The sequence below is a fragment of the Carcharodon carcharias genome, chromosome 4 (assembly GCF_017639515.1).
Source record: "Carcharodon carcharias isolate sCarCar2 chromosome 4, sCarCar2.pri, whole genome shotgun sequence".
Taxonomy (NCBI): domain Eukaryota; kingdom Metazoa; phylum Chordata; class Chondrichthyes; order Lamniformes; family Lamnidae; genus Carcharodon; species Carcharodon carcharias.
Window position 1 is genome coordinate 185,864,333 of NC_054470.1, and position 13,764 is coordinate 185,878,096.

A 13,764-nucleotide genomic window follows, 5' to 3' on the forward strand; every position below is an offset into this window, starting at 1 on the left:
ACTCTGAAATGCAGTGATTGCCATGCAAACTGTTCATGTTGGAACTCTGCAGACAGCAAGATTCAACATTCAACAACTGGATGAACATAGGGACACAGGACTTAGGAGTGGGAGTAGGCCATTCGGCCCTTTGAGCCTGCTCCACCATTTGATAAGATCATGGCCGAACCTAATTATGGTCTCAACTTCACTTCCTGTCTGCTCTCCCCGATAATCCTCAACTCCCGTTGTCTATCAAAAATCTATCTAAATCAGCCTTGAATAAATTCAATGACCTAGACTCCACTGCTTTGTGGGGAAGAGAATTCCACAGACGAACAAATCTCTAAGAGAAAAAAATCTCTCTTTATCTCAATCTTAAAAGGGAAGCCTTTTATTCTTAAACTGGGTCCCATTGTAGTAGATAAAAGCAAAAAACTGCGGATGCTGGAAATCCAAAACAAAAACAAAAATACCTGGAAAAACTCAGCAGGTCTGGCAGCATCTGTGGAGAGGAACACAGTTAATGTTTCGAGTCCGCATGACTCTTCAACAGAACTAAGGAAAAATAGAAAAGGGGTGAAATATAAGCTGGTTGGTGCCAGGGGGAGGGGGGGTGTTGGGACAAGAAGAGCTAGATAGAGGGCCAGTGATAGATGAAGATAAACAAAAGATCAAACACCAGGAGAGAAATGGAAAGCAATGAAGGCAAAAGAGAGATATGAAAATCCTGACGGAGAGAAGAGCAAAACTTCTTCAAGGTAGGCATTCCTTGAAGAGAAGTGGCAGTCAATTAAACACTAAGATAAAAGCAAAAAACTGCAGATGCTGGAAATCCAAAACAAAAACAAAAATACCTATAAAAACTCAGCAGTTATTGTAGTAGCAAATTGTTATTATTTTTGTTTTTGTTTTGGATTTCCAGCATCTGCAGGTTTTTTGCTTTTATCTTGGTGTTTAACTGACTACCGCTTCTCTTTAAGGAATGCCTACCTTGAAGAAGTTTTGCTCTTCTCTCCGTCAGGATTTTCATATCTCTCTTTTGCCTTGTTCACCTTCATTGCTTTCCATTTCTCTCCTGGTGTTTGATCTTTTGGTTATCTCCACCTATCACTGGCCCTCAATCCAGCTTTTCGTGTCCCAACACCACCTTAAACCAGCTTATATTTCACCCCTTTTCTATTTTTCCTTAGTTCTGTTGAAGAGTCATGCGGACTCGAAACGTTAACTGTGCTCCTCTCCACAAATGCTGCCAGACCTGCTGAGTTTTTCCAGGTATTTTTGTCTTTGTTTCCCATTGTTCTAGTCTCCCCAACAAGAGGAAACATCTTCCAGGTATCCAGCCTGTCAAGTCACTTCGGGATCTCATAAGTTTCAATAAGATCACCTCTCATTCTTCTAAGCTCCAATGGGTAAAGGCCCAACCTGTTCACAACTTCTTCATAAGATAAGCCCTTCAACCCAGAAATGAGTGAAGTGAACCCTCTCTGAACCACCACTAATTCTATCCTTTTTCAAATAAGGAGACCAAAATTGTACACAGTATTTCAGATGGAGTCTCACCAAGACCCTGTACAACTGCAGTAAAACTTCCCTACTTATTCCATTCTCCTTGCAATAAATGGCAACATTCTATTTGCCTTCCTAATCGCTTGCTATACCTGAATAATAACTTTTTTGATTCATGTACCAGGACACCCAGATTCCTCTGCACCACCGAGTTCTGCAATCTCTTTCCATAGTTTGCTGATTTTGTATTCTTCCTGCCAAAATGGGCAAGTTCACATTTTTCCACATTATGCTCCATCTGCCACATTTTTGCCCACTCATTTAACCTATCTAGATCCTTTTGTAGGCTCTACCGTCTCTTGACAACTTTCTTTCCTACCTATCTTGGTGTCAACAACAAATTTAGGTACCATACATTCGGTCCCTCCATCAAAGTCACTGATATAGCTTGCAAATACTTGAGGCCCCCGCACTGATTCCTGCAGCACTCCACTTGCTACAACTTGCCAAACTGAAAACGGCCCATTTATACCTACTCTCTGCTTCCTGTTAGCTAACCAATCCTTTATCCATGCTAATATGTTACCCTCTACATTTTTGTGTAGTAACCTTTGATGTGGCACCTTATTTTTTTTTTTATCCATTCAGGGGATGTGGGCCAGCATTTATTGCCCAATCCTAGTTGCCCTTGAGAAGGTGGTGGTGAGCTGCCTTCTTGAACCGCTGCAGTCCATGTGGTGTAGGTACACCCACAGTGCTGTTAGGGAGTGAGTCCCAGGATTTTGACCCAGCAACAGTGAAGGAACGGTGATATATTTTCAAGTCAGGAAGGAGAGTGACTTGGAGGGGAACTTCTAGGTGGTGCTGTTCCCATCTATCTGCTGCCCTTGTCCTTCTAGATGGTAGTGGTCGTGGGTTTGGAAGGTGCTGTCGAAGGAGCCTTGGTGAATTCCAGTAGTGCATTTTGTTGACGGTACACACTGCTGCTACTGTACATCGGTGGTGGATGGAGTGAATGTCTGTGGGTGTGGTGCCAATCAAATGCCTTTTGGAAATTTAAGTACACTGTAGGCGCCCCTTTATCCACCTTGCTTGTTACTCAAGGGGCTCCAATAATTGGTGAAACACTATTTCCCTTTCACAAAACCATGCTGACGCTGCATGAGGGGAGGCGATGGTGTCATGGTATTGTCGCTGGGCTAATAATCCAGTGACCCAGGGTAATGCCATGGGGACCTGGGCCACAGCAGAGAGTGGAATTTGAATTCAATAAAATAAAATCTGGAATTAAAAGTCTAATGATGACCATGAAATCATTGCCGATTGTCATAAAAATCCATCTGGTTCACTACTGCCCTTTATGGAAGGAAATCTGCTGTCCTTACCTAGTCTGGCCTACATATGACTCCAGACCCACAGCAATGTGGTTGACTCTTAGAGCAGAATTTTCTGCCTGTCGGGTGGGCCGGTTGGGAGTGGGCGCAGAGCTAATCGCTGCCCACGATTAGCTGCGCACCGCCATTTTACATGGATGGGCCAATTAAGGCTCAGCACTACCTGTGCGGGCGGGGGGAGGAGAGAGAGTCGGGGCCTGCACTCTTTTGCACATGTGCGCAAAAAAGCGCAGAAATCTCCCTGAGGCACCTTAGGGTTGGACAAGCAGCATTGATAATTACTGTAATTGGTTTCTTAATCGCCTTAACAGACCTTTGACAGTTCGGCTGATGCGCAGCCTGAGGCGTGCCAAGCCTGCCCCCCCCCACCCCCATGCCGATGTGAAATTCTCCTCTTAAATGCCTTTGGAATAAGGGCAATTAGGGATGAGCAATAAAATGCTGGCCTAGCCAGCGATGCCCACATCCCATGAATGAATTTTAAAAATGATCACATTATGATTCTCTTCCTGATCACATTATGATTTTCTAAGTATTGTGCTGTAACCTCCTTAATAAATGCATTCTAGTGATTTCTCTATGACACAAGCAAGGTTAACAGTCCTATCGTTTCCTGCTTTCTGTCTGCCTCCTTTCTTGAATAAAGGAGTTACATAAGCCATTTTCCAATCAGCTGGGACCCTTCCAGAATCTAAGGAATTTTGGAAGATTATAACCAATGCCTCTATTATCTTGGCAGCCACTTCTTTTAAGACTCTAGGATGAAGGTCATCAGGTCCTGGGGACTTGTCAGCTTTAGGTCTAATGGTTTTCCCTGCATCTTTTCCCTGGTGATGGTGATTGTTTCAAGTTCCTCCTTCCCTTTCACCTCTTGATTTTCAAATATCTCTGGGAAATTACTTTTTTTAATTCTTCCACAGTGAAAACAGACACAAAATACTAAACAACACTTCTGCCATTTCCTTGTTTTCCATTATAAATTGCCTAGACTCACTCTTGAAAGAACGAACACTTTCTATTTAAATACTAGTAGAAACTCTTACTGTTTTTATATTTCTAGCTAGTTTTCTCTCATACTCTAATTTCTCAACCTTATTTATTTTTAGTCATTCTTTCCTGGTTCTTAAAACGTCATGTCCTCTGACCTACCACTTATTATTACAGATCTATGCAATATTTCTTTCAATTTGACACAACCCTTAACTTCATTATTTAGCCACGGATGATGAATCCTTTTCCTAGAGAGTATTTTTTCTCACTTGCATAAATTTTTGTTGATCGTACTGCTCTTAGGAATTGTCGCAAATAAACTCATTTTCATTGCCAATCTGATTTGCCCAATCTGCACTTAGGTTGTCATCCATGATTATTACAGTTCCTTTCTTACATGCCCCATTTATTGCTTCCTGTACACTCTGTCCTACACTGTAACTACTGTTGTGTGGTCTATGTAAACTACTCCCACAAGTGACCTCTTATATTTCCTATTTCTTACCTCTACCAAAACTGATTCTACGATGGACAGGCAGTGGCATAGTGGTAATGTCACCACCGGACTAGAAATCCAGAGGCCCTGGATAATGCTCTGGGTACATGGGTTCAAATCCCACCCTGGCAGTTGATGGAATTTGAATTCAATTAATAAATCTGGAATAGAAAGCTCATCGCAGTAAAGGTGACCATGAAACTATCATCGATTGTTGTAAAAAAAAAAGCCTATTACTAATGCCCTTTAAGGAAGGAATTCTGTCAACCTTACCTGGTCTGGTCTATATGTGACTCCAGACCCAAATCAATATGGTTGACCTTTAACTGCCCTCTGAAATGACCTAGCAAGTTCAAGGGCAATTAGCGATGGCCTATTAATGCCGGCTTGTCAGCAACTCCCACATTCCAAAAAAGAATAAAGAAAAAACAAAATCTTGCTCTTTCAAACTAAAGTCATCTCTCACAACTATACTGTCATCTTTAATTAACAAAACTACCCCACTACCTTTTCCCAGCTTTTTGTCTTTCCAAAATGCTAAATGCCCTTCAATATTCAGGTCCCATGGTCACCTTGCAACCATGTATCTATAATGGTTATCAGTTCATATATGTTCATTTCTATCTGTGCTAACAATTCATCCATTTTGTTACACATTCAGATACAGAACCTTTAACTCTGTACTCTGTCTTCTTAACATTTTTGCAATCTCTGGCCTTATCTGCTGGTGCACTCTTAAGTTTGCACTCTCTCACCCTTCCTGCCACACTCTGATTTTCATTACCCAATCACTACCCTTGTTTCCCTTGAATATGCCACATCTCCTCTCTCATGATCTCTTGCCTCAACTATTCAGTTTAAAGCCCTCTCTACCACCCTAGTCATATGGCTCGCCAGGACACTGGTCCCAGTGCAGCTCAGGTGAAAGCCATTCCAAAAGTAGAGTTCCTACTTTCTCCAGTACTGTTGCCAGTGTCCCATGAATCAAATGAATGACAAAATTGCTACTAAATTAGCAAACCTGGGATGTACTCTAAGTTCCACCTGCCCATCTTCCCCCATCCCCCCCCACCCCCATCTCTCCCGCCGCCGCGCCCCCGCCCCCCCCCCCCCACCCCCCCCCCGCCCCACTCCCCCAAGCCAGTCTCTGCCCTTGCTGACCTTACCAGGCTCACCAATACAATCAATACATTTGCCACTGGCTTCAAAACCCACCTTGGTCTGCCCCCATCCTATCTCTACAAATTGCTCGATGCCACATCCCCTCCTGAACATTCTATTCCTGATTCCAGCCTTCTGTGTTTCCCTTCACTTTCTTTGACCCACTACTGGTGACTGAACCTTCAGCCATCCCAGGCCTTTTATCTAAAAATGTCTCTCCTAATACCTCTCCATTCTGTATTCCTTCCTCCAGCCTTAATTACTTCTCAAACAACCTTTTAAATCTGACCTTCTATTGCTTTTCCTCATCTTCCTGTCTTGCTGCACATTTTCATCGCACCAATTTGTAAAGTACATTGGGATATGTTTACAGTAAAATGCACGGTATAAACATAAGTTAAGTTTGCTCAAATAATATTTATTCAAAGGATATTTTTCTTATTTGATAAACTAGATGGCACTATAAAGAGGATTCAGCACCAGAATGGCTTTCAATTTTAAGCTTCTCACTGCTTGCATTGCAAGAATGAAGAAAAATCCTTTTGCTCAAGGGTTTTTTTAGCCTTGCAACCTTCCAAAAAAAGGTATAAATCTAATTTTCTGGCCTCAAGGGCAAAGATTATATACTTAAAATGAGAAAAAAAATCCATGTTGTTTTCTTATCAGCTTCTCAAGATATCTAAACAGGTCACCAAAGGACATCTTATCTCCTTTCCTTATTCCCATTTATTCCTTTCCCTCCCATCCCACCTTTTCTTAAAGGCATCGGTTTCCTGCTGGGATACAGCTTTAAAAACTGCACTGCCCAAGTGATTGTTCTTCATGCTTGAGCTCACATAGAGCATCAGCATCCTATTAGACTGTAAAGGACTCAGAAACAGGCTCTATCCTGCCCAGAATCAATGTCCACACATGGCCGTTCCAGAAATTGTTGAACAGCAATCAGGGGCATGAACTCTGAATGACTTCCCTCCTCCCTAACCCAGAGACACCGGCAAATTGCAGCATCTCTACCATTGCCCTGGCTGAGATAAGCTAACTGAGCACAGCCTGGGGAATAAAACTGGAACCTTTGTCATCTGCATGGCTCAATTACTCAACATCGATCCCCATACAGACTGATAATTGAAAAAAAAATCTAAACTTCGAGTTAATAGCTGAATGGATCGCATGACAAGGTTTCATGTTTTAAGATATTTACTGTAACAAACAGACTAAAAACACTATTCATTAAACTATTATTTATAGTGAACCTACACTTCAAACTACAAAACTGAACTTTTAACACAACCAAAGAAACACGCTATCAGGTATACATTGCACTGTCCTTTAATCAGACATTCAATTCTCCTGAAACAAGTCCAAAATTCCTCCCAAGGATTTACTTCCATTCCCTTCCTTTCCCAACTTGTTATGTTTTAACCCAAAAAATGTTGAGGGTTTTTTCTGGTGAATCTTTCTCTAGCAAAAGCTAGGTGAATCTTCCAGCTTTGCTTCAAATCCTCATGAATTTGATCTTTTCAATCCCACCCATATTCCTGCATGGTGAACCATAGACACTTTCGACCTCTAGTTTCTACCTCTTTCCCTGATTCTGGAAGATTGCCTCTGGTTGCTCCCTCTCAAAGCTCGTCTCCTTGGCAACATGAATTACATGGGCCTTGTATCCAGGTAGAAAGACTGATTAGCTATCCTTGAGATCCCAACTCTCTTTCATCTTCGAACTAAATGTACAGTTAAAAGCATTACAGTTTCAAATCTGACATTCTCAACACTTTTCTGGGACCTTGGAGACTCAGTCTGTCCACTGTTAGCACACAGGCTGCTGCCATTGTCTCCAAGTGTAGACCTTCTTCCCAGTTAAATAACATAGGCACTCATTAATCAAACCGGACAGGCTTGCTCTCAGGCAAACTTCAGAAGAGGACAAATTTTACTTCATTTTACTTTGAAGTCCCAAAACATGACAACCTTAAAAACCTCATAATTGTAACAATCTTAGCCAATTCAATCACCAGGAGAGTTTTGCTTACTGTTTGAGGCAGCAAAGAAAACAATTATCCCATAAATTACTATATTTTTTGGTTCAGTCTCTACCTCATTATTGTGTCCAAAGACACACATTAATACAAATGCAATGGATGCCGAAATGTCTCAGGCAACAACCTTCCAGAGCTGAAGTTACAGAAACCAGTAATTAACCATTGACAGCACTGCTTGTTACTGTTTTTTGATTAATTACACTGCTTATCAATAACTTTTGCAGCAATATTTCTTCAGCCAATTGTAAAAACAGGGCTGAATTTTCCCTGCCCTATGATGGGGGCAGGGGAGACTGGAAAACAGCAGGCAGTGGCACTGATGCATTTCCGCCAGGGAAGGATTTTGCAAGGCAGGCTGGGATTCAGATTGGCTGCCTGCTCCATTGAGGCAGAGCCAATCACGCTGGTTAAGACCCCCAATTAGGAACACTTTGTGACCTCGCTGCCATCTGGTAGCAGAGAAGACCTCAGCATGTGCAGAGGCCACTAGCTCAATGAAGACAGTCTCCCTGCAGCCGTCTCGTGGGTAATTGGACCCAGAAGGGTTTGTCCTCTAACCTGATGGACTAGCCAGCGTAGGTTTTGTTTATTCCTGCAGTGCTGCACAGGCCAGCAAGAGCACCTCCATGTTGAGAAGTCCTCATGGTTTCTGTTCTGACTCAGCAAGGACCACCTCTCCCAGTAGGGATGCCAAGGCTCCTGAACTGCTGGCCCTTTCACTGGGCTTCCAGCAGAGAGCCCACCAGCTGTACTTAATAGGGCAGTGATTCCGGAGGCAGCCAATTAAGAGGCTGACTCCTGGAAGATTGCTGAGCTAGTGTTGTTATTGGCAAGTGTGGGCTCAGGACTCCCATTTGGACCCTATGTTGGGGATCCACAGACCGTGGCAAAATCCAACCTGTAAAGTCTAAGGAGCCGCTATAGGCTAAAATAATTAAATATTCCAACAATCCAAATGGTAGCATATCATGAGTCTGCATTAAATCCAATAAACTGATTTATTTCAGTTGGAATATGCAACTTTTACTTGGGGCAAAATATCTACAAAAATATATCTTTGAGGTCATAGGAATCAAAACACACTTGTGAGAACTAGTGTCTAATTGATGCAAGAAAACAAAATGTGTTTTTTCAGTAAAAATTGCAAAAAGAAGAAATGTACTAACGCTACCTCTCGTTTCTTTGCTTCATTTTTGTTGTATTTGGGGAACAGGTAGGAGAAAATATTACCACAGCAACAAGCGACATGAACGAGGGGACCTTCCTTCCCCAGGCTCAGCCCTGAGGCAACAGCTAAAACCAGAGTGATTGTTTTAATTAGCAAGGTCCATTTCCCCAGATATCCTCGGATGATGAAGCCACTCAGAATGGTTTTAATCTGTAAAAGAAAACACAGGTATATTTCAATTTATTGTAAAGACTTGGACTACACATGCTCTCAAAAGACATAAGCACCTTCAGCACAGTGCCCGACTGCCACAATTGGAAATTTAGTTTTGAAAACTACTGTAATATCAGTCTGTGGTCACCATAAGACATAGGAGCAGAAGTAGGCCATTCAGCCCATCAAGTCTGCTCCACAATTCAATGAGATCATGGCTGACCTGATAGTTCTCAACTCCACTTTCCTGCCTTTTCCCATAACCCTCACTGATTAAAACTCTGTCTACCTCAGCTTTGAATATACCTAACGACCCAGCCTCTACAGCCCTCTGCGGTAAAGAATTCCACAGATTCATTACCCTCAGACAAGAAATTCCTCATCATCTCTGTTTTAAATGGGCGCCTGCTTACTCTGAGATTATGCCCTCTGGTCCTAGAGTCTCCCACAAGAGAAAACAACCTCTCAGCATCTACTCTGTCAAGCCCCCTAAGAATCTTCTATGTTTCAATAAGGTCGCCTCTCATTCTTCTAAACTCCAATGAGTAAAGGCCCAACCTACTCAACCTCTCCTCATAAGAAAATCCCTCCCTACCCGGGATCAATCTAGTGATCCTTCTCTGGATTGCCTCCAATGCCAGTGTATCTTATCTTAGATAAGGGGACCAAATTTGTTCACAGTATTCTAGCCATAGTCTAACTAGTGCCTTATATAGTTTTAGCAACGTTTCCCTATTTTTATACTACATTCCCTTTGAAATAAAGGCCAACATTCCATTTGTCTTCTCTATTACCTGTTGAACTTTTATGTTAGCTTTTTGGGATTCGTGCACAAGGACTCCCAAATTTCTTTGTGCTGCAGCCTTCTGCAGTCTTTCTCCATTTAAATAATATTCAGCTCCTAGATTCTTTCTACCAAAGTACATAACGTCACATTTTCCCACATTATATTACATCTACCAAGTTTTTGCCCACTCACTTAACCTGTCTATATCCCTCTGTAGACTCGTGTCATCCTCAAACTTGGCGATAGTACATTCACTTCCCTCATCTAAGTCATTAATATATATATATTGTAAATAATTGTGGCCCCAACACTGATCCCTGTGGTACTCCACTAGTTACAGGTTGCCATCCTGAAAATGCCCCCCTTATCCCAACTCTCTGTCTTCTATTAGTTAGCCAATCCTCTATCCATACTAATATACTACTCCTAACACCATGGGCTCTTATCTTATTAAGTAGCCTTATGTGCAGTGCCTTATCAAATGCGTTTTGGAAATCCAAATATACTACATCTACTGGTTCCCCTTCATCTATCCTTCTTGTTACCTCCTCAAAGTGTTCTAAGAAATTTCACAGAATCACAGTGCAGAAGAGGCCCTTCAGCCCATCGAGTCTGCACCAACACATGAGAAACACCTGACCTACCTCCTAATCCCATTTACCAGCACTTGGCCCATAGCCTTGAATGTTATGATGTGCCAAGTGCTCATCCAGGTACTTTTTAAAGGATGTGAGGCAACCCGCCTCCACCATCCCCCCAGGCAGTGCATTCCAGACAGTCACCACCCTCTGGGTAAAAACGTTTTTCCTCACATCCTCCCTAAACCTCCTGCCCCTCACATTGAACTTTTGCCCTCTTGTGGCTGACCTTTCAACAAAGGGGAACAGCTGTTCCCTTTCCACCCTATCCATGCCCCTCATAATCTTGTACACCTAGATCAGGTTGCCCCTCAGTCTTCTCTGCTCCAACGAAAACAACCTAAGTCTATCCAACCTCTCTTCATAATTTAAATGTTTCATCCCAGGCAACATCCTGGTGAATCTCCTCTGCACCCCCTCCAGTGCAATCACATCCTTCCTATAATGTGGCGACCAGAACTGCACACAGTACTCCAACTGTGGTCTCACTAAGGTTCTATACAACTCCAACATGACCTCCCTACTTTTGTAATCTATGCCTCGATTGATAAAGGCAAGTGTCCCATATGCCTTTTTCACCACCCCACTAACATGCCCCTCCGCCTTCAGAGATCTATGGACACACATGCCAAGGTCCCTTTGTTCCTCAGAACATCCTAGTGCCATGCCATTCATTGAATACTTCCTTGTCAAATTACTCCTTCCAAAGTGTAATACCTCACACTTTTCAGGATTAAATTCCACCTGCCACTTATCTGCCCATTTGACCATCCCGTCTAGATCTTCCTATAGCCCAAGACACTCAACCTCACTGTTAACCAGCCGGCCAATCTTTGTGTCATCCACAAATTTACTAATCCTACCCACCACATAGTCATCTATGTCATTTATATAAATGACGAATAATAGGGGACCCAGTACAGATCCCTGTGGTACGCCACTGGACACGGGCTTCCAGGCACTAAAGCAGCCTTTTGTCATCACTCTCTGTCTCCTACAACTAAGCCAATTTTGAATCCACCTTATCAAATTACCCTGTATCCCATGTGCATTTGCCTTCTTTACAAGTCTCCCATGTGGGACCTTGTCAAAGGCTTTGCTGAAATCCATATAAACTACATCAACTGCACTACCCTCATCTACACACCTGGTCACCGGCTCATAACATTCAATCAAATTTATTAAGCATGACCTCCCTCTGACAAAGCCATGCTGACTATCCCTGATCAAACCTTGCCTCTCCAAGTGGAGATAGATTCTCTCCTTCAGAATTTTCTCCAATAGTTTCCCTACCACTGACGTGAGACTCACTGGCCTGTAGTTCCCTGGCTTATCTCTACAACCCTTCTTAAATAGCGGAACCACATTAGCTGTTCTCCAGTCCTCTGTCACCTCCCCCCGTGGCCAGAGAGGGATTAAAAATTTGGGTCAGAGCCCCTGCGATCTCCTCCCTTGCCTCCTTCAGCTGTCTGGGACACAAATCATCCGGACCTGGAGCTTTATCCACTTTTAAGCCTGCCAACACCTCCGATACCTTGTCACTCCCTATATCAATTTGTTTAAGAACCTCGCAGTCTCGCTCCCCGAGGTCGATACCTTCGTCTTCATTCTCTTGGGTGAAGACGGATGTGAAGTATTCATTCAACATTCTAGCGATGTCCTCTGGCTCCACCCATAGATTGCCCCCTTGGTCCCTTATGGACCCTACTATCCTCTTCCCATTGATATACTTATAAAATATCTTGGGATTTTCCCTACTTTTACCAGCCAGAGCTTTCTCATATCCCCTCTTTGCTCTCCTAATTGCTTTCTTAAGCTCCACCCTGCACTTTCTGTACTCCACTAATGCCTCTGCTGATTTATCAGGCATGATTTCCCCTTCATAAAGCCATGCTGACTCTGCTTGATTAGATTATGTATTTCTAAATGCTCTGCTATGACATCCTTTATCATCGACTCCAACAAGCTAACTGGCCTATAGTTACCCGTTTTTTGTCTCCTTCCCTTTTTGAATAAGTTTGTTACATTGGCTGCTCGCCAATCTTCTGGGACTTTTCCAGAATCCAAGGATTCTTGGAAGATCACTACCAGTGCATCCACTATCTCAGTAGCTAGGTCCTTTAATATCCTAGGATGCAACCCATCAGGTCCAGGGGGCATATTGGCCTGTAGCCCCATTAGATTCCCTAGTTATTTTAGTTATTTCCTCCTCACCTTTTGCCCCTTGATTATTTAGTATTTATGGAATGCTTTTAGTATCTTCTACTGTGAATTCTGATGCAAAGTATTTATTTGACTCCTCTGACATTTCCTGGTTCCCCACTATTATTTCCCCAGTCTCATTCTCTAAGGGGCCAATGTTCACTTTGGCCTTTCTCTTACTTTTCATATATTTAAAGAAGCTCTTACTGTCTGTTTTCATATTACTTGCTAGTTTAGCCTCAAAGTTTATTTTCTCCTTGTTTTTTTTTTGGTCTTTTGTTGGTTTTTAAAACTTTCCCACTCCTCTGGCTTACCACTAATCTTTGCCACATTCTTTCAATTTGATACTATCCTTAACTTCCTTGGTTAACCATGGTTGGTTATCACCTTCCATGAATCTTTCTTCCTCACTGGGATAGATCTTTGTTGAGAGTCATGAATTATTTTCTTAAACGTCTGCCATTGTTCATCAACCGTCTTTTCTGCTAAACTGCTTTCCAGTCCATTCCAGCCAACTCGTTCCATTGTAATTACCCTTATTTAAGTTTAGCACAGTTGTTTCTGATCCAGGTTTCTCATTCTCAAACTGAATGCTAAATTCGACCATATTATGGTCACTGTTTCCTAGGGGATCCTTTACTCTGAGGTCATTTGCTAATCTACTGCCTCATTACACACTACCAGATTCAATGTAGCCTGATCCCTGGTTGGACTCAAAGTTCAAGTATCCAAGAGGACAGAAGGTGTAATCAAAGTCTGACGTGCTGAGGAAAGGAACATTTTGGCCATTTTCACCATTAAGCAATCTGAAGCCATGTACAGAGTGACTAGACACAGAGTAAAACTCCTTTTATTCTGTTTAACAAACTGTTTTCGAACATAACATACACAAGAACATAAGAACTAGGAGCAGGAGTAGGCAATTCAACCCTTCGAGCCTGCCCCGCCATTCATTATGATCATGGCTGATCTCATTTCGGCCTCAACTCCAATTTCTCGCCCTCTCCCCATAACCTTTCAACCCGTTACTAATTAAAAATCTGTCTATCTCCTCCTTAAATTTATTCAGCATCTCAGCATCCACTGCACTCAGAGGTAGTGAATTCCACAGATTCGCAACCCTTATAGTAATTCCTCCTCATTTCTGATTTAAATCTACCACCCCTTAGTCTAAAACTATGGCCT

At 42.5% G+C, this 13,764-nt stretch overlaps 1 protein-coding gene across 8 annotated transcripts in view; it reads right to left on the reverse strand.

The window, feature by feature from the left end:
* clcn3 (chloride channel 3) overlaps positions 1 to 13,764 on the reverse strand; it is a 185,833-nt gene that overhangs the window by 34,838 nt on the left and 137,231 nt on the right. For all 8 annotated transcript variants that reach the window (XM_041185772.1, XM_041185775.1, XM_041185773.1 and 5 more), the window contains one exon: positions 8,743 to 8,949. In XM_041185772.1, the coding sequence (XP_041041706.1) occupies positions 8,743 to 8,949 (207 nt within the window). The remainder of the gene's footprint in view (positions 1 to 8,742; positions 8,950 to 13,764) is intronic.